The 21,680-nt window shown below is 42.2% G+C and overlaps 1 protein-coding gene and 1 long non-coding RNA gene across 2 annotated transcripts in view; one reads left to right on the top strand and one right to left on the bottom strand.

Annotated features, from left to right (window-relative positions):
* Nucleotides 1-2,643: 2,643 nt before the first annotated feature.
* Nucleotides 2,644-20,524, bottom strand: LOC141501263 (uncharacterized). Its single transcript, XR_012472191.1, has 3 exons — nucleotides 20,198-20,524; nucleotides 6,259-6,300; nucleotides 2,644-2,786 (listed from the first exon to the last, which is right to left on the bottom strand). It is a non-coding gene; the product is annotated as an uncharacterized LOC141501263 (long non-coding RNA).
* The window catches only part of PTCH1 (patched 1), a 77,244-nt gene continuing 70,246 nt past the window's right edge, over nucleotides 14,683-21,680 (top strand). The window contains exons 1-2 of the mRNA XM_074205080.1: nucleotides 14,683-14,895; nucleotides 16,833-17,025. Coding sequence (XP_074061181.1) covers nucleotides 14,698-14,895; nucleotides 16,833-17,025 — 391 coding nt within the window. The 5' untranslated portion in view covers nucleotides 14,683-14,697. The remainder of the gene's footprint in view (nucleotides 14,896-16,832; nucleotides 17,026-21,680) is intronic.

Genomic DNA, 21,680 nt, shown 5'->3' with positions numbered 1-21,680 from the left:
AAATGGTACCTTTAGCAAAACAGATAAAACAAAGGAGTCTTCCACTGAAAAAATGGAAATGGTATATTAAATTCAGGCTTAGAATCCCTCAAAAACATATGATGAATTCTGCCAAACTGAGATATCTAATCTAGAGTCCAGAACCCTGCCTTCTCCACTTACCAAATAGGTGCCCTGAGGTGCTGAGGAATGCCCTTTTGCCTGACTTTGGCTGCTAGGAGAAGGACATTCAAAATTGAATTTCAGCATTCACTAATCTGGCAACAAAAGATACCTAAGGTCCTAGGTCCAAGGGAATGGGGTCCTGACAAATATTTCCAGGGAATTGAGCTCCAAGTTGGATGGCAAACATGTGAAAGAACTTTGAGGAATGGGAAAAAGAATATGTTTAATACATTATTTCCTGGGCAGTAGCTATGGGCCTGATCAAATGGTCTGGGGCCTGGAGAGAAGAATATACACCTAAACAATCAAAGGCTCTCTTATTTTTGTAGCCAGGAACCCATGGAGGTACTTTACTGATACCTCCTATTGCAATAGTTATTTGTAGGGCATGACAGCACCCATCAGAGACATCATATATACTAAATGGTCAGATCAGAGGAAAAACAGGGGTTGAAGAGAGTGTCCATTTCCAATGTGGACACTGAGATCATATTATGCTGAGGGTGGTACCTTTTACACTCTATTCTTACAAGTTCAGTTCCTTAGGCCAATCAGAGCACTTACCTATTCCAAATGACTCTCAACCTCCTCCAATTAGCAAAGTAGCACTCTAAACAACAACTAATTATTAATTAGGTCCTGCTCAGGTCAGCTGTTCAATCTCCCAGAAGCCATGTCTGTGAAAAATCAATACCAGTCTAGGAAGGGAAAGTGCTTTCAAGTCCAGTGGTCTCTGGGATCTTGTTTCCAGGACAACTTACCTGATAAAAACGTACTGTTTTTGGACATAGTTCTAACTGATCCTCTCTAGCCCTGTCCTTAAAGACTTTAATCCTTTGGATGTCTCTGTACCTCCTGGAGAAATAACTTAGGTCCTGCTCAATTGTGCAATGATAGCTTGGTAGACAACTTCTTCCCAAAAGAGCCTCAGGAATCCTGGAGTGATATTGTGGATAGGTCTCTTGCTTTCTAGCTGGCTTCTGGATTATTCTTAATCTCTGGATATAGATGAGATGGAATTCTTATCTAGTTCCTACAGAAGGAGGAAGCCCCTCTCACAGGTCTCTAAAATGGCAAAGATTTCACATCATTCCCTTGATAAGATTCTCAGAGATAGGGGAGGCTTTTGTGATCGATTCAGGGAACAGTAAGTTGGTGATAATATTGCATATCAATATAGATCCTGACCTAAGTTTCATGCAAGAGGTTTATGAAAGGCAAGAAATGGAAGGAAATAAGCTTTTAAGTATCTACTATGGGCAAGGCACTGTGTTTTAGAAATATTATCTTATTTGATTTGATTATGACCTCATAGTCACTTTACTACAGATAACCCTGATATATGATGAAAAATTGTTGACTGTGCTTAACATGTCATCATCTGTGATATATCCCTGATATTTCTGATGCTGCTCTGACTCCTTATCTGTGATACATCCCTGATTTTTTCTGGTGCTGCTCTGGCTATATTGTCACCACCTTATATCAGGAAAACCACTGAGAATTGTAAAATTGTGTCTTCACCTACCACATGGCCCAGATCATTGAAATTTGAGACTCAGGCCATATATGTTTTCTGTTTTCTTTATGGTTACTTTTCAGGTGGTATATGACTAGGGCTTGTCATGCTCTTTTTTAGGGCTGCCCATTTAACTTTGGTATCCATCTCTCCCCTCACTTTGATGGCCCTCCACTCTCCCCCTGAACTCCAAGAAGTGTAGCATGCTCAATAGCTACAACCCAGTAAACTGCTTCCCCAGATGGGCTAAACTAGATTAAAGAGAACTGATGAGACACAAACTTGCCAGTGAGTGAGGGGGAGTATCCACCTTCACATATCCCAAGTATGTGAAGATTTCCTCTGAAGAATGGGCAGATGAAAAGAATTTGTTCCAACAGACTTGATGGCTGCTTCAGCTACTGTGGAGCCATAGAGCTTGGTCAAATATCAATTGTCCTGACTTGTATTGCCACTGGACTTGAAGGACTCTGAAAAAGAGAGTGGGGCTGACAATTTTGTGCAACTCTGCCTCACTTAAATCCAAATCATACAGGTGAGTCCAGACATCACCCTTTGGTGTCATCAGTCCTCTTTGAAAACCTCTAGTTTAACCTGTATAAATCTTGCATATATATATATATATTTATATATATATATATATATATATATATATATATATATATATATATTTGTATATTGTCATCCTCATTGGAATGTGAACTACTTGAGGTTCAGAACTATTTTTTCTTTCTTCTGTTGCCCACTTGACTTTACTTGACATTATCAAAAATAAAAGGGGGACAGAGAAAAAAATCTTCCAGCCAAAAATAAGGTAAATTTGGGTCCATCTGCTTGGTGTAAATCAGTAGCAGTCTAATTCATTGAATAACTGTCACCTCCTCACTTTACTTAGCAATACATTTCTAAAGTTGTGGGCAAATTTTCCCTTTAAAAATACCATAGTTCACTAAAATAACTTCATTCATCAGAGCTGTTTTTATTATTTCTTAGTCTTTCTTTGAATCTTGGGCCACTTTACTCTCAGATGTACTTTCTTTATTTATGTTGTTTTTCCTCTTGTTTATACCAAGAGCATGAAGTAGACTCTCTTTGATGGAACCTGGAATACAGAAGAAGAAAAATATTTATTGAAGGAAAACATACATGTTTTCCACAATTGTTAAGTTCAATCTGAACTCATACCCATTGAGATATTTACTCATTGCTTGAGATATAACTGATCTTTCTGAAAACCAAGTGATAAGAAATTATTTCCTAGACTAGTATAACTTATATAGTTAAATGACATTTAAAAGTTTGGCTATTTCATGATTCAATAAGATTAATGCTCTGGTAATTCAGATGAGTCCAAATCAAATTAATAGTATATGATAGTGGGGACAATATAAACTCCAGCATTTCAGTCCATATATTTTTTTATTTGCCTAAAACCCAGTGAAAATGTTAGACTCTATTTAAAGAGTAATCAACTTGATTTTATTACTAAAATTTTCTTAGAGTACACATAATTTACTCTTAAATAATAATGTAATTTTTTAAAACACACCTCACTGTTTGTAAAACCTTGCTAACAAAACAAAACAAAATAATCCAAAATGACAGTTTGGGTAGTCTAGCCTTAATAGTGTTGGTTGGCCCACAGGAACTAGAATTTGGCTTCTCTGTTCTGTGCCCATGTGTACCATTTGGACTGGATTCAATCTGGAGATCCAGATCTCTGAATTGGGGGAGGGGGTGAAAGTTCTTAGTCCAAGACTTTCTCTCATTAAACTCCTACCTACATGCTCTGGGACAAATTTAGTTATAGATTAAGTTATGGCTAATATCTACATTTTCCCCAGAAGGGGGAAAAGTAAAAAGCAACTCAATATGAATCAGCTGTGGGACAGGCAATATATGCTTATACATAAAAGAAATACTAACTATAAAAAAGCACAAAGTCACAAAATGACTTAAAATTCAATAACTTAACTTATAAGAATTTCACAAGCTGTTGAGTGAATACTACCTAAACTTCATTAGAACATAAAGAGGTATTCAGAATCATTAATTAAATATTCCCTTTGCCTCTTCCCTGTCCAAACAAATAGCTCTTTGAAGATGTCTGCTGGTCAAAGGACCAAACTTGGGTCAACAGTCTTATTGGTTGTTGTCCTATGCTTGGCAGAAGCTTCCCTTGCCACCAGCCTAGGGCCTCTGGATTTCTTGAATTCATAAGGTTGTCTTCAAGCCTAGACAAGTCCACCCAGAAAACAATTTTCAGTCACTCAGTCAGTAAACATAAAAATATAAAGAGAAAATACATCTCAATAAAGCAACTCCAAGCACACCCTATTGTATGTTCTCCCTCATTATACATCATAAATGTTAAACAGATTTCACTGGGTCACTTCCTCATCATTAAATTCTATAGGGTGATAAAAACTCCTCTTGCTTGTTTTTAGAGAATAACTATTCTTTAATCACCATTAAAATGTGACTGACTTCAAAATGTTATTATTGAGAATATTACTTGGATGACCTAGCATAAAATATAAAAGTAATATTAGATGAGAGAATGCAAGTCTCATTGAGTTGCTTCTCACAAGGGATAATAATCCAACTTTCCAAGGTACACCAAAAGTGAGCATTCCTATAGCAAGCAACGTCTTGGTAAACCCTAGCAGGAATGACAGGAGTCAACATGAGAGCTAGCATGGCACAATGGAAAGTGTGCTGATTTTGAATTCCAGGCTTTGACACTTGCTGGCTTTGTGACCTTGGACAAATAATTTAACTTCTCTGGGACTCAGTTTCCTCATCTGCAAAATTTAGTGATTGGATTAAGTGATCTCTAGAACCCCTTCCAATTTGAAATCTATGATCTTTTCATCTGGTGAATATAAATCTTGCAATACTGAACACAAGTTGTTCATCTTTCCTCTGCCTCCTCTAAAAGCCTGTTTCTTTTTTTTTTTTGACATTCTATTGACCTGCCTTCCTGCCATCCATTTATCCCATACAGAAATCCAGGTGATGTCTTGCATCCCCATAGTTTTCTGAAAAGAGGACTAAATACGATGAAAGATTTTTGTGATAAAGAAAGGAAAGGTGGGAAAAGGAAAGAGGAAGAGGGGAACTCCAGCCCCCACATTTCTTTTTTGTCTTCTGCACACTTAATGGGGTGCAGCAGGCACTGTGGGTTCCTAGACTAAAAGAGCTGGGTTAGGCTGGGCTGAACCCAGGAAGGCAAGGAGGGAAGCTGTGCCTCCTGTTTACCCAGGAGGGCTGTGCTGATAGCACGTTACTTTAGTTTACTTTGCTTTCCTTGAGTTTATTGTAAAGGGGTAAAGTTTTCGGATCCATCACGTGACCCTGACAGGTCCTGCCTATTGAGAGGCAGACCACCCACACAGAGAACGATGAAGCTGCTTAATAGAAACAGGCATGTAATTGTGAACCCTAGCAGCACTCTGCAGAATGCCTGCAACCTAGCAGGATTATTTTTTTACACTTTCAGTTCCTTTTGTGAAGAAGAAGGAGAAGGAAAAGAAGGAAGAGAAAAGAAAAAGAAACGAAGAAGAAGAGGAAGAAGAAAAGAAGAAGAAGAAAAAGACGAAGAAAAAGAAGAAGAAAAAGGTACAAGAGAAGGAAGAAAAGAAAAGAAATTGATGTGAAGTCAAAGCCCCCACACACCCCATATCCATACCCACCCACCCCCCATCTACTTACCAACAACAACAGAAGAAGCAGTAGCAGAAACGGCCCTAGATTCCCTAATTCTCGGGAAGGGGCTCCTTACAGGAGATGGTGAGTGAAAGATTTATCTTTAAAAATCCATCCTATCCCCATCCTGTACAAAGAGACCTCTTGTTGGCAACTACCTTTAGTGCTGATACCTGAGGTCGCCGGCAGGGCTACAGGGGAGACCTGGGGGTGAGAGGTGTCGGGGTTCATCCATGCTCCCCGAAGGCAAAGAAAACGGGTGGCACAGCTGGCTCCATTCCTCCCAGAGAAACCAGCGCTCCCTGAAGGGGGCCGGCTGTGTGTGTTGGCGGGGGGTGGAGGGTGGGGGTGGAATAGGAGGGGGGAACTGAGAGTCCCGCAGAGCCTCCGTAGCTGTCAGTCTTGCCCAACTTTTTTTTTTATTTAAATGTTTCTCTCCCACCAACCCCCCCCCCCAACCTTCCTGGTCTTTCTCTCTGGGCTGGAACAGGGGGTGTCTTTGGTCATGCGTCTTATCAAAGGCAAATTCTCATGGAGTAGCTCTTCTCCGATCCCATTTTCACGCCTGGAAGGGTCTCCACCCTGGCTTCCACTAATCAGCCCCGGTCGGTTCTGGCTACTGATTTGAGACTGTGAAGAGAGTTGTTTACAGGAACAGAGAAAAGGGGATGGGTATAGAGACGGAGAGGGGGAGGGAAAGAAAAAGAGGTGTAGAGAGGAAAGAATAAGAAAGATGACCAAAAAAAAAGGAGGAAGGAAGTATTAGTGGGAGGGGAATAGGAAGAAGAGTGGGTGGAAGAGGAGAAGGAAAGGAAGGGGAAAATAATTAATCTCTAAATGCCTCCGTTTAGAAAACACATTCTTACCTTTCTTTCCCTTCCAATTCAATCTCCCTTAGGGGGCATCACCTAGAGTGGAAATAAAGGATGATACCTACTTCCTTTCTCCTCCCACCTCCCCAGACAGACACTGACACACCTTTCCTACCACCCACTGAAACTTAGGGGAAAAGGCCAAATGACAGAGCAGCACTTAAGTATAGGAGATTAATTAGTGGTAAGAGATTCACCTTCCCGAAAACTAACAATTAAGTCATTGTGAGTTTTATTTGGAAGCGTTTGGATTGATGGGTTTTAGGGAGAAGTAGGATTCTTTGTACTCTGGGGAGAAGGAAAACAAAAAAATGTAGAGAAGGGAATAGTTAAATCATCTTGTTTGTCCTAGGGTGCACCTAAGACATGAATTTATGCAGGCCACGTTTGTAGAAGCAGATGGAAGTATTGTAGATGTCTTGAGTGTTTGTCAAGATAATTTGATAAAGAATATAGTGAAATCATTCAAGGTGTTAATCTTGACATGCACCTATAGATTGTGTAGCAAAGAAATTGGTTGTATGGACAACATCAGGACCATTCCAAAGACTAAACTGTGAATGAGAGATCTATTTTTTTCCAAATTGAAATCTAGTTTATTCATGAACAAATCCCACAATGAATATTTTCTCATCCTTTTGACATGTGTCACCCAAACCATGTGGATTTTACTTTAAAGAATCACACTTAGAGACTTCTATTTTCATAGAGTCTAGGATTTAAGATGTACTTCTCCCATTCTTTGCCCTTCCCTCTGTTGGGAGGGTGGGGAGACCTAGTTATAAATAAGAAGACCCACAATGAGTGACTCTAAATATGTTATAATTGGATAACTGGAGTCTGAAACCACTACAATGGTCCTTTTTCATCACTGCCTGTGTGTTTGGTGTTTGTGTGTGTCTGTGATTTGGGGTTTGGCCTCAGTAACTCAACATGTAATTGACTCCATAAAGAAAGACAATGTTCTTCAGTATCATTTTTATTCTTATCACTTATTTCTGGGTGATTTAGGTGCATTGTTACAAAACAAGAAACATTCAATTGTGTGTATTCTGATTGTTATAACATTTCTTTCCACATGACCATAAATGCCTTTGATTGCATTATCATTTTAAGTGAAAAATACTGAACTAAACTGAGAACCTCTAGGTTCAATATACTCAGACTAATCCTGCAGTTATACACATCATCTTAAGAACAGTGTGAGAAGCATATATAATTTCTGGTTCAAGCTATTAGTATATTTTATGCAACTGGATTATAATCTGACAATATATTTTAGCAAAATACAGTTTGGGATAGTTTGATAAAGATACTTTTAATTTTGCTTTAGATAGACAACTGACAGATCTCAATGAATTAAAATCTTACTCTTTCCTGCTTTTATCTTTATTTCACATACATACGAAACACACACACAAACACACACACACACACACACACACACACACACACAGACACACACACACCTTTTATTTTCTTCTGCCTCTGCCACAGTGTATAAAGCCCTATTGAGACATGTAGGCGTGATGTGTAAACCGGATTAGCAGTATGAAAGAAAGACACACAATAAGCTTGAATTGTTTTACTTCCTTTTCATTTCTCATGCCTATATCTCTAATAAATTTGTTGCTCCAGCAGTGGGTCAAAGGGATCATGTAGCAGAGCTTCTTTTTTAATGAAAGACCCAATCGTAAAGGTCATGAAAATGAATGGTTTGCCTTCTGTCAAATACAAATCTAGGTAGATAGATAAGACAGAGAGATAGAAAGAAAGATGGAGAGAGATATGTGTATATATGTATATATATATATATATATATGTATATAGAGATTGAAAATACCTATGAAACATTTATAAATATATCCATTTCAATATCTACATCTTAAAGAGATAACATTCTTGTTGCATTCAACAATGACTCCAGATATATCAAAGTAATAGAAGATATTCCGCAAGGGATAACACGTCCATACCACAATCATTTCTGTGCTTTATCCAAAACTGATTTGTGGACAAGCCTTACTACAGCTGATGAGATCTTTAGTAATCTTGAATTCCCTCCTATTGTGGCTACTGCAGGAAGTATAATTCCCACCGAAATTTAATATTTGGGGTGCCTTCACTAATGACCTTGGTCTGAGGAATATGGAGATATCTGGGGTGCTGGTAGGACATTTTTCTCCACCCCCCACCCACCCCCTCTCTGTGAGCTCAATAAATGCAAGTGCTCCTGGGTTTGTGCTATAGAGCTCTCTTTTACTCCTTTGTAGAGTTTGGGGCAGCTTCCCATTAAAGGAGATCAGGGGTAATTAGCAGCATTATTTTGACAAGTTGGGTCGAGCTGTTCCCTTTCTTACATCCCTGAGCAGGGGGAGAAGGGGAGGGGGTAAGTGGAGGAAGAGAGAGAGAGGGAAAGAGAGTGGGGGAGGGAGGAGGTCAAGCCCAGTGTCTTGAGATTCTATTGCAGCTGAATACATTCTTTTCTCAACCCTGAAACTTTTTAGAATCATATTGTCTAATTTCTGTCTCTAGGCTCCACCTTTCAATTCCTTAAAGGGAACTTGTAAGGAAATACACAAACATTTATAAGGAGATAATATGGCATTGTTAAAGAGCAAGAAAGTGCAATGAATGGTGGAACACTAGAATGTCAGGACTCCAGGGATGTTTGCGATATCTCAGTGCCAAAACTCATTTTATATCCTTTGGCAACTCACTGGACATTTGAATTTCAGTTTCACCAACTAGATAAACAGAAATGATATTACTACTCCCTATGAAACTGAGAGCAATATTATAAGGATTACTGTGCTATGTCACAAGTTCTTTGCATTTCCGAAAAGTAAATGCTGGATAAAAAAGCAAATTAGTACTACTGCATTTTATTAACTTAGAGATGGTTGAAATTAAGCAAAATAAACACATGCTCAGATTGTAAATTATAAGATAAATGCATGGACGTTTTTATTCAAATGATGTTTGCATGGATGGCGTCATATGATTGGCATCTCATGGTATCATACAGATACAGTTTTATCAAGTATTGAAGTCCAAGGGTTACATCGAACATTCAAGGAAGTGATGAGGAGTGAACAACATTCCAAAAGAGAATTGGAAGGTCAGTCAGTTATTCATAACCATACTCAGTTCTGTCCTTCCATTTAGCTGTATCTTGCTTTGCTCACTTCCCTCAGTAATATTCAAACACAGAGGCCAGATGTTTTTTGTCCATGTCATATTGCATTTGGATAATCAAATGTAGATTTCAGAGCTGTGTTGTAGGGCCATGGGAAGCTAAAGTGCTGGAGCAGAGGAAGGGGGAATGAAACACAGGAGGGATTCTCAAATGTTCATAGAATTTAAGTGGAGAACTACAGGACTGGATTGTATGAAGTCTTTGGACCACAAGGGAAGAAAAGTTAACCCATGTATTGAAATGTGGTTTAAAAGGAATATTATAGGGGGCAAATCAGATGCTCCTTCATATATTCTGAAAAGTTCTGCCAGTCCACAAAATCTCAAGGGATCATGTGTTTGGTAAAATATACAAGGAAAGTTAGGGAATAAAGGCTATTAAAGGACTCTCACCAACAGACACCTTAACAGGCCCTGTTCATCCAAACCAACTCCATATCAGGTCTGTGGGATCCTTGTGATTAGTTGAAGTTAACAAAACCTGGTGTCGAGCAGCAGTTACATGCATAGGGCATGCATATTAAAGCCAACAATGCTTACAAATGTAAATAAGGGCAGATTGATTAAGAACAACATTATCTCTGGGAATGTAGCACTCACATGCATCAGCAATGAGGCAAATTGGGGGCAGCCTCAGCCCTGACCACCCATGTTGAGACAGGCTTTTTACACTGGCACCTCTTCCTTTTTAAAAAACATTGCAGAAACAAGGCCAATTAGATCCCCAAAGTAATTCATCTCTTGTGTATGAAAAAAGCAGACCACAGGGGGAGAAGAGAAGGGGTGGGATGGGAGAGAGATTAAGATAGTGCTTGTTAAATCTGAGGTTCCAGATTGAGTTTGGGAACCAGTGAGAGTATACCAGCAGGGCATTGTCTAAGATCAGGAAAAGTTAACCTAGCAAACAGGAGGCAAAGAGGGGAAGTAAGGGTTTGGTGTATTTCAAACCTCAAGAATCAATGTTCAAAGCATTTAGAAGAAAAAAGTAAAACTGAATAAAATTAACATGGAAGAAAGAAGTCTTACTCTTAAAAGAAATAGAATGTTTCTTCCATGCTAAGATGAATTAATATTCACTACCATATCTTCCTGGAGTAAGGAATGTCAAAAATTAAGAAATAATGAATATTAACTTAAAAGGATCAATGAGATAACAGGGGAAATTTTTGATCCAAAAATTTTAAGAATTTGAAATGCAATTCACAATAGAATTGCTTTATCTTCAGCAGCTGAAGAAATACGCAAACTTCTATGCTTTCATATGTATGTGATGTAATCTAGTTGTCCTGACTTCCAGTATCAGCTCTGTTATATTTACGTTGGGCATGTCACAATCTCTCTGGGCATCTGTAAAATCAGGTTGGACTAGATGTCCAATGACCTTCCAGGTCCTAGAATATTCAATGCATTCAACTCATATGAATGAGTTGAAATGAGAAGTACCCCCACCATTTAAAGAAATGATTGAAACCTTGGCAAGCTCATTCAGCATGTGACCTCAATCCAATTGATGTTTCTCAGATTTTAAGCCTAAAATGATTTTTTTTCCTTTTTATAGCTTGATCATGTGTTAATAAAAAAAAAACACACTTGCTGCAATAGTTTAGTTGCAACACCATTCTGTAATTTACTTGTACGGCGTTTGAGCATACTGATTTTTTGTCGTTTGGGTGTCTTGCTGGAATGAATAGGGATATAGTAACATCGTGTAAGGCGTTCGGCTTCCAGTGTCCCGGCGGCCGGCGCCCACGTGAATCTGTGCCCCTTCTCGCCTTGGAAAGTGTCACTTGTACGCAAGAGGGAGGGAAGGGAAGGGAAACTTCCACCAGGGCTGGTCTGGGCTGTGAGGGAGAGAGATAACATGGGGATGGGAAGTTTTAAGAATAAAGAGTGAAAGGGGGGAGGAAAGGAAAGAAGGAAAGAAAAGAAAGAAAAGGGGGGGGGGGGAGGCCGATGGGGGAGGCAGAGGAAAGAACTAGGAGGGAGAAGCCCACAAGACTTCCGACAATGTACAACGAGCTGGAAATATTAGGAAAAGCACGAGTTACAAGGGAGAGAATGGAGCGGATGAGCGGGGGAGGAGGAGGAGGAGAGCCCGGGAACCGAGGGGAGGCGCCGCAGCCTCCGGGCCGGAGCCGCGTGCGCGCAGCCCGCGGCTCGCCTCCCCGCCGGCCGGCAGCCCGTGACATCTTCCAAGCCCGGGGCCGCACTGAATGGAAATGTTTCCTTTCCTCGCCGCTATTGGCCGGTAGTGGCCGAGCCTCGTTGGTATTGGGTAACGTAAAGGGGGAGAGCCCTCCTTTAGGAATGTACTACGGCTCGCCCGGCATGCCTCTCCGCACCGGCGGCCGCGCGGGGCTGGGCCGGGAGGGCGGGAGCGGGGAAGCGGCGCAGTCCCCGTCCTCCTCCGGCTCGCCAGCCGCACGAAGCCCCGGGAGCGGGGGGAAGGGAATAAGTGCAAACCCCGGCGCAGCGGCCCGCGCTCGGGGAGCCGCGCACTCCGCCGCTCCGCGTCCGCCCTGTCACCGGCCCGTCCGGCGGCGCGAGCGCCCCGCCCCCTCACGCTTGGACGCGCACGCACGCACGCCGCCCCGGGCGGCGCTGCCAGTGGAGCCGCAGCCACTCCGGAGGACCCGGGCTCCGCTCCCGGCTCGGGGGTCACGTGGCCTCCGCGAGGCTCCTCCTCTCCGCTCCCTCCGCCCCCTCCCCCGCTTCTTCCCCGCCCCTCCTACTTTCCCTCCATCTGGGTTCCTTTCTTTTCTCTCCTTTCCTTTCTTTCTTCTTTTTTTTTCAATGAACACACACCGTGTGCACCTTAAAGCAACACTCCCCCATTTCACTGCCTCAATCAACACAACGTCCCGCTAAGTTTCCTCGCAATGCAGACAAGTTAAAAAAGGAAGGGAAAAAAAAAAAGCTGGTGGCCCCCATCTCCACTGCGGAGAGAAATTTCATAACTCGCAAAGCTAAAGGGGAAAACAAAAACAAACACCCAAAATCCCACCCACGTTCTTTAAAAAAAAAAAAGCGCTCGAGCCAAGGCGAGTTTCTGAGACATTTTGTAAAAACCCCTACTGCTGGCAAATTAACAATGTGCGCTTCCAAAGGAGTTCTTTATCCCAATGGGAAAGGAAAGTCCAGGATATATCTCCGTGACCTTAGCTAAAGCGTCGGGATGGTTCTTACAGTCAGTGCACAATTTGTTTCGAATGAATTCAACATCAAAGCCTTTATTCCTCCATACGTCACGCTATTACTAAATATATAAAGGATGCGTACCGCTTTTTTTTAAATCTCCAACCGACTTTAAATAAATAGGTACAAATACTAAAAGGTCAAAAAGCAGCACACTAAATGGCAGTCGCGATTTTTTTTCTTTTGAAGCAAACACGATTCAATTTTGACAAGATTGCAAATGGCTCATTTTAAAAATATGATATTTTAGATTCAAATAAAAACAGCCCCCCCCGCCCCAATTTGGGACTGCTGCGGGTGTCTGGATGCTACAGTATAAATGACTAATTCCTTCCTTGAATATGGTGTTTAGGGGGAGGGGAGTGGGGGGTAGGCAGGGGACTTGGAAAGGTTTTTTTTTCCCTTTTTTTAATGTTCCTGTGTTGTATTCTTTTAACTTTCCGTTTTGTTTATCTTAATGTAAGGCGTATTTCTCTAGCGAGAGACTGTCTTCCTTTTGGTTATAAAAGAAAGGAGGGGGGGGGTGGAATTGGCACACACTACCTCGGTATCCACCACCCTGTCATTATTGGTTCAAGCCTGGGAATTCAAGTCGGACCTCCCAGTATCTGCTACAGCTTGAGGCCAAGGTGCCTCTGAATAGATTTTCTTTTTAGGAGTTTCAGAAATTGTTTAAACGCTTAAAAAAATATTACTTTTTGTACATCGCGAGGTTGTGTGTGTGTGTGTATGTGTGTGTGTAAAAAAAAGCGTCTCATAAAAAGAAGACACTCTTGAAAAGAAAAGGAAGGGGGGAGCATTCCTTAATGGAAGTATTGCATGCAAGAAGGTTGGAGCTCTTTAAGGCTCCCCTGGAAGCTGGGGATGCACACACTAGGGTTGCCTGCCTGGGTGGTCTCTCTACTTTGGTGAGCTGTTGCTAAGCAGCTAATAATAGTCATGTTTGCTGAGTAATTTCTGCCCTCCTTGAGCCAATCGCGTTGCAGAAATCCTAGCCATCTGACAGCCCCAGGGGCGGGAGCTCCAGCCTTTTTCTCTCTCGCTGGCTCTCTCCCCCTCCACCCCCTCCCCTCCTCCTCCTCCTCCTCCTCCTCTTTCTCCAAATGGAGAGAGTTCTTTTTTTTCTTCTTCCATCTCATCTATTGAATCAAGGCGCTGCTGCTGCTTGCTGCACACACACAGGCTGGAGTCCCCAAGTCCCGGGAGCCGGAGCCCAGCGCTGCACTGAAGCAGAATGGTACAGCGGGTCCGCCAGGCGCAGGAGCCAGAGCCGGAGCCCCAGGAGCGATCCCAGCCGCAGCCTCCGCCTCCAGCAGCAGCCCCAGCCCCGGCGGGAGCAGCGACTCCCCGGCGGCACTGAGCGGGGCGAAGGGAGCTCGGACTCTGCCCCGGCCGCTGCCGCCTTTCTCCCCGGAGCGCCGACTCGAGAAGAGGGGCCGAGCAGGAAAGCCCCGCCGGTGGGACCTCCGGGGGTCTCCTCTTGTGTTCCCCAAGTAAACGGGTCCGGAGAAGGGGGCAGCCCGGGAGCCGACCCGGCGGCGGTGGGGATTGTTCGGTGGTGGTGAAGGAGACACCGGGGGGAGGGGGGCAAGCAGGAGAGAGAGAGGCTCGCCCCCCGTGCGCGCACACTCGCACACTCACACTCACTCGCACACGCACACGGATCCCTCTCACCCTCTCCACGACCTGAATGTGGGAAGCGGCCGCAGCAGAGACCTCGGGATCACCACGAAATGTTGCAATGGAAGGCACGGGTGCTGACTCTTCTCCGGCGGCAGCAGCGGCAGCAGCGGCGGCAGCCCCCGCGGTATGAGGAGGTCCGTCGGCAGCAGCAGCAGCGGCGCCCACAGCACGAGCCGGAGCCACCCGCAGAAGGGAGCGTCCTCCCCGGCAGCCCCGGCCAGCTCCGGCAGCGCGCCGCGGCGGTGGTGGCGGCGCTGGTGGAGGGGGGGGCACCCAGGCGAGCCCTCCCGCCCGATGCGGGAGCAGCAGGGGCGGCTCAGGCACCGCGGCGGCGGCGGCGGCGGCGGCGGCGGCAACATGGCCTCAGCTGGTAACGTTGCGGAGCCCGAGAGCGGCGGCGGCGGCGGCGGCGGAGACCCCGCTCAGCCCGGGGCCGGCGGCAGCAGGAGACGGAGGAGGACCGGGGGCGGCCGACGCGCCCCGGCGCGGGACCTGGACTATCTGCAGCGGCCGAGCTACTGTGATGCTGCTTTCGCGCTGGAGCAGATTTCTAAGGTGCATTTGTCTTTCTTCTCCCTCCCTCCCTCTGGACCTCCCCCCGCCCCCTGCATCCCTTCCCTTCCTTCCACCTTCTCTTTCTCTTTGGAAGTACCCACTCGCGTACCTACCTACGCTCACCTCTTTTGGGAAAAGACGTGGACTGGAGGAATTGAAAATCCCAAACACACCCACCAACCAGCCTAGGAAGGGAAGGGATGTCTAACTTCTGCAGGGGGTGGAAGTGTCTGCCTGTGTGTGTGTGTGTGTGTGTGTGTAACTGTGTCCCTAGTGGACACTTTCTGGGTCATTCCAACTTTTTCTCCCCTTGAACCAATCCAGAAAAAAAAAAAGACTTTAAGGTTTATCCTGGCTCCCTCTCTCCCTCTCTCTCTCTCTCTCTCCTTTCTCTAGATTGCCTTTTCTCTCTCTCTCTCTCTCCACTAATGCTGCCACATTTCTTAACATATTTTGGGGGTGGGGGTGGAGAGAGGCGGGGAGAGGAAGGAGGAGGGGGTAGAAATAAAGGTGGTTTCCTTTTTTGGCAGCCCGTTTTGCTTTTGTTAAGCTTTGAATAAGCGTGAAATCTCAAATCCCTTAAAAATCGCCTTTGAGGAGAGGATATTTTTCCCCCCTTCTCTTCTTTTGGACTGGTTCGCCGCGACCCCCAGCCCGTAGGAAAAGCGAAAGTTGTAAACAAATTGCCACCTTAAATCTGCGGTGCAGGTCTGACTGAGTCGCCGGGTTCATTGTGTTCGTTACTCTTACTGAAATGTGTGGAATCTAGGAATTCCGTGTAAACATAATGTAGCGGGGAGCAGCCCGGGTTGCTGATTCTGCAGAAGAGGTATCTGCGAGAATAAACAACGCCCAGATATTTCCCTTTCCCGAAACGTTATTTTCCTTTCAGAAAGCAGATTTTAAAAAAAATTCTTCAGCAAGCAGGGAAAGGGGAGGGAAAAAAATCCATGTGGCTGCCCTCTTCTGTTCACAAATATTGTCGTAACTTACAGATGGCTGCTCTACTTCTTAATTCAGATCACACAGCGTCTCCTAACTCTATGGAAATGAATCACGATTAAGCTATGATCTTGCAGCATTGCCCGCCACGTGGATCTTGCATTTTACTACAAAGTTGGTGTTGAAGGCTGTGGGAGCTGGGCTGAGGAAATGGCAACAAATCAAATTGTTATCAAATAGTATCCTTCTTCCCCCCCCCCCCATTTAACCACGTCATCCTAGAGATATCCCAAGACTTGAGGGGAAGAGGGGGGACCAGGTGTTTATTTTTGTGGTCCTTGTTCTAACCGGTTGCAATTCATGTATATTAATTTATCTTTCCGCCGCCCCCCCTTCCCCCATTGTAAATATTCTGGCATGAATGATTTCTTTTCTCAGGACTAACACACACGCGCACACACACACACACACACACACACACACACACACACACACACCTCTCAGAAACCCCGGGATCCTAGTAGGGTCCCAGAAGGAGGTGCTTAGAGGACGATCACTCACAGTCTAGATAGATTTCACTCTGAAGCCAGACTTTGATTTATGAATAACTCTCTCATCCCACTCCCACACCCCGCCCCTCCGGCCAGACTCTCACCTTATTTCTCATCACGCTTTCCTGAGGGATCCTTACCACACTAGCTAGTGTCCTTTTGGATTAACCATTTCATTCACTACCTACTTAAACCGTGGAAATTATTTGCTATGTACTCAAGCTAACGTGTTAGCCTTCTCTTATCCACTCTCCAAACAAGACCGTCACTTTTCAGCAAATCCACCCTGGCTGTCCCAAATCCAACCAAAAGACTGAGTGTGTAATGTGAGTTTTGGGTAGTGAAGGAAAGACGCGCCCCCAAAGTGCAGAGACATTGTGCCCTGGGCAGAAGTGTATGTGGTGATTTCAAAGTATTTATTCCTAATATTTGCTTGCATTCCAGGGGAAGGCTACGGGCAGGAAAGCGCCGCTGTGGCTGAGAGCGAAGTTTCAGAGACTATTATTTAAACTGGGTTGTTACATTCAAAAAAACTGCGGCAAGTTTTTGGTTGTGGGCCTCCTTATATTTGGGGCTTTCGCTGTAGGATTAAAGGCAGCTAATCTTGAAACCAACGTGGAAGAGCTTTGGGTAGAAGGTAAGAGACTCAGCACATTCTATTGCTTCCTTTTATTTTCTTTCAATTGATAAAGATATTTACGAGACTATACCTAAAGTCTTTTTTAAAAAATCCTCCCTACATCGGGGGGAATTGTTTATTGTTTAGCAGTTTGGCCGGATGCCAGATAAAACCTACAAAGAGTTTGCTGTAATCTATTCTGGTCCAGTGTTTTGCTAGGTGGTGTGGGAGATTGTGTGGAGAGCAAAAGGTGGGGGTGAAGGGGGGTAGAGGAGGCTTGCAGCTCCTTGGGATAAACCATTTTTAGGGGGGGAAACATATTAGGAGTGATTTTAAGTGTCGTCCTGTCTTTCAAATGTGGAGAGATTTTAATGAAAAAAGTTCTTTTTCCTTTTACATTACATTCATCTCCATAAATCTCTCCTTTCTTCTCTTCTTCTAAAAAAAGATATAAAAGTGAGGAGAGAAAGACCACCCCTCCGCCATTTTGAGAGTGTGTGTGTCCCCAGCAGCAGAGGCAGCGGCTGCCTCTGGAGCTGCTGGAGGAGGGAGAACGTGATGAGCGCAGGCCTGTAGAGGCTGTGTGTGTGGTCCTGGTTTTGGACAGCTTTCAACTCTGGGGGAAAAAAACATTTGTCTCAAGGTTAAAAAAGAGGGAGGGGGGGAAGTAAAGCACAGAACTGGAACGCATGTTTGCAAAGTAGATTAATGTTTCCTCACGGGTGGGGGCTTATTTAATGGAATTATATTGGAGAAAGTTGTAGTTCGTAAGGAGAAAGAAAAAAAATTGTGTTTTAAAAAAGCACATTTAGAGGATGAGCCACCCAAGCTCTCTGAGGAGTTCTACCAGTCTTATTCCACATTCCACAATTTGGGAGTTTCCCTGTGAGGCTTCTTTTAAAGCCAGTTGTAAATCCTCAATAGACACATTGATGAAGACTGAAACATTTTACATTCTTTTATTGATACTATTTAGGTAACACATGGTTGGTTTTTCCTTGCTGTGAATACTTTCTGTTATTTGAAAACTTTGTAATAAATATTACTTTGGGCCAGGTCTTCAACAAACAAAGGAAAGTTTAGGCAATTTGCCATATTTTTCAGGCACACACACACACACACATACACACACACACACACACACACACACACACACACACACACACACACACACACACACACACACATAGCCTTTTCTTCATAAGTACCCTGATAAGTGAGGCAAAGTTGGATTTATAGAAATTATCTGGATACTTGTTTCAGTTACCCTTTTCAAAATGCCAGTGTGGACTTGATGAGTGATTTTTGCTGCCAGTTAGTTTTGTTTAAAGGTTATTTTTGCTCTGACCTAGTAAGAGGGTGTATAACAGCAAAGTGAAATACTTTATAGAATTAAGTAGACAGTTAAAATAGATGATTAAAAAAACCACTTCTATCTTAAATCTCCCAATTACTAAGAAAAAATTATTTGGTTCAAAGTCAGCAAATAATTCTCTAAATATCATTTTATACATTTAGTTTAGACATTTTGTCAAAGTGTCTGAGAAAGATAAAGTATATAATCAGTTGATAAGAGAATTTAGAGCAGGAAGGGACTTTTAAAGACCATATAGCCTGATTTTTTAATTATAAGATGAAGAAGCCAGAAAGGTTTTTTATATATATATATATATATATATATATATATATATATATATATATATATATATATATATATATTCAAATTTGAACCAGGATCAAATGATGCAAATACTAATTGCATGATCCTAGGTACTGTAAAAAATAGAAGTGTAGATATGGTCCATGCCCTCAATCTAGTTGGAGAGACAAATTATTATGAAATAACTAGAAAATAATCAAGTGCTAAACTATATGGCATTGAATAATAATAGTTGCTTATATTTTTAGAGAGGTTTGCAAAGAGTACCTTATACAAATTGTTCTCATTTGGTCCTTGCAACAACACTTTAAGATCAGAATTCTCATTCTCATTTCACAGGTGAGGAGCCTGAGTTTCCTGACTTTGCAATGTAAACTTCTTTAGCATGGAGCTTATTTTATTCTTTGCGTTTTTTCTTCACAATGCCAGGCATATAGGATACTTTTAATAAATATTGATTGACTGATTGAAGCTAATTGCACTAAATCAAAAAATTTGTGCATTTTCTTATTTAGCAGAGTGGGTAGCATTCTGTCAGGAGCTAGAAGAATCAAAGTCTAGGTAAGACATGGGCCCTGATTTCATGGAAATTATTATCTAATACAGTGGTTCCTGAATTTTTTTGTTCCTTGAACCCTTTTCAATCAACAAAAAATGTGTTTTGCACTCCTAGGGTAATTTAATACAATATATTACTCATTCTTCAATTATTTACTTCTTGAGGCACTTAATGTGGATGACCATGTGAGTCCTTATTGAAATACATGCTGAAAATTGGAGGGTAAAGAAATTAAGTCATAGAAAAGGTAGAAACAAGATTACGAGAGACTTGAAAATCAAAACAGTTTGAATTTATACTTAAGCATTAGGGAATTATTTTAGATTCATAATCAGACAAGAGGTGGTTAGAAATGGAATTTCTCACATGTATTGAGTTATAGTTATCATCTAATATATTCAGCAGTGTTGTTTCAGTAGTCACACACAATATACTCTCTGTAATATCATGGATGTATTTAGGTTTAGTGGAAAGAAAATTGGCCTTGGAGCCTGGAAAATTTGGGTTCAAGTTTGGCTTCATAACGAGCTATGTGACTCTGGCCAAGTTATTAACCACTCAGCACTTTTAGCAACTCTCTCAGACTATAAGTTAGAGAGAAGGTATTGATCAGTTCTGATAGTCTTCCTCTGGCAGTTCATTATGTCCATGAAATCATGGATCCAATCCAATAATCATAGATTTAGAGCAAGAAGGAGATATCTAGCCCAGCTCTTTCATTTTACAAATGAAGAAACTGAGGCCCATAGAGATTAAGTTATTTAACCAAGGATACACTTGTGAGCAATAAAAGAACTCTCATTTGAATCTAATTCTTCTAACTCTGAACCCAGTTTTCTCAGGCATCTCCAATTGGATGGCCTACCAGCACCTTAAACTCAATATGAGTCTTGGTTGAATTCATTATATGCCACTCTAAATTTGAACTTCTTTCTAACCTTATTAGTTCTATGGATGGAATTAGCATTCACCTACTATATCATGCTCAAACCTTTGACTCTGATGATCTTTGACTCTTCCCTCTTCCTTATCTCTCATATCCAGTCTTGCTATTTTCACCTCCAAAATACCATTTGAAAGCGAACTTTCCTTTTCTCTTCCCAGTTGCAGCTTCTGCTAATAATACAGGCCTTCCATATAATAATATCAGGAGGAATTGTTGCCATATCAACCTTTGCCTTGCCTTTATTCCCATTTAAGAATCTTCAGTGATTCTCCATTACCTTCTCAAATACAATTCACTCTCCTTTCCATGATATTCATGCCCCCCCATTACCAGGCAACACTTATCTTTCTATTATGATTTCATATTATTCCACTGGATAGTGACTAAGTTTCAGTCACCTTAGACAACTCCCTATGAATGCACTGGCATTGCATTCAAATCTCTGTGTCTATACTCATATTCTTCTCTTTGCTTAGGTGCCCCTCCTTCCCTTCTTCATCTATTGGATTCCTATTCTTTCTTTAAAGATCAACTCAAATGTCTTTTCCACCAGAAATCATTAACTGGTGTCTTTCTGGTTGGTAAAGGTCTTCTCCCACAGACCCCATATATCACTATGGTCTGTTAAACTCTTACTTCACTTATTATCAAATATTGTATATTTTACTTATATCTTTATTCTCCTGAGATTGGAAACTTTGGAAGTGGAGGCATGTCTTATCTAAACTTAGTATCTTCTCCAAAGCCTAAGTCTTCTTCATCCAGTAGTGATATTTAACAAATGTCAGTCAATAAATATTTAGTATGCACTGTGATAAGCACTTGTAATACAAAAAGAAGGAAAAGATAATTCCTGCCTTCAGGGAACTTACAGCCTAATGGGGAAGAAAAACAAATAAAAATGTACAACTTACATATAAGATAAATAGGAAATAACTGAAAGAGGTAAGGCACTAGAATGAAGAGGGGTTGGGAAGATTTCTTATAGAAGATGAAATTTTAGTTGGGTGGACTTTAAAAAAACCCAAGGAAGGCAGTAAGCAGAGATGAAGAGGAAATGTATTCTAGGCATGGGGAACAGCCAGAAAAAATGCCAAGAATGGAGAAATGGAGTATCTTGTTTGTGGAAGAATCTGGAGGCCAGTGTCACTGGATCAAAGAAAACACAGCAAGAACTCAGGTATAAGAAGACTGGTTGGAGAGGGTTAGATTATTTATGAAGGACTTTGAAAGTCAAACAAGCATTTTATATTTGATTCCAGAGACTAGGGAGCCAATGGAATTTATTGAGTAGGGGGGATAACATGATTGGACCTATTTTTTAGGAAAATCACTTTGATATCTCAGTGGAGATTGGATTGAGTAGGGAGAGATTCTAGACAGAAAGACTTCAGCAGGCTATTTCAATAGTACAAGTATGAATCAGAACCAGGATGGTGGCAGTCAGCATGCTTGGGAGTTGTTACAAAGGTGAAGGTGATGGGCCTTAATAACAGATTGAAAATGGA

This window comes from Macrotis lagotis, chromosome X, assembly GCF_037893015.1.
Source record: "Macrotis lagotis isolate mMagLag1 chromosome X, bilby.v1.9.chrom.fasta, whole genome shotgun sequence".
Classification (NCBI taxonomy): domain Eukaryota; kingdom Metazoa; phylum Chordata; class Mammalia; order Peramelemorphia; family Peramelidae; genus Macrotis; species Macrotis lagotis.
This window is presented reverse-complemented; position numbering and strand designations above follow the sequence as displayed.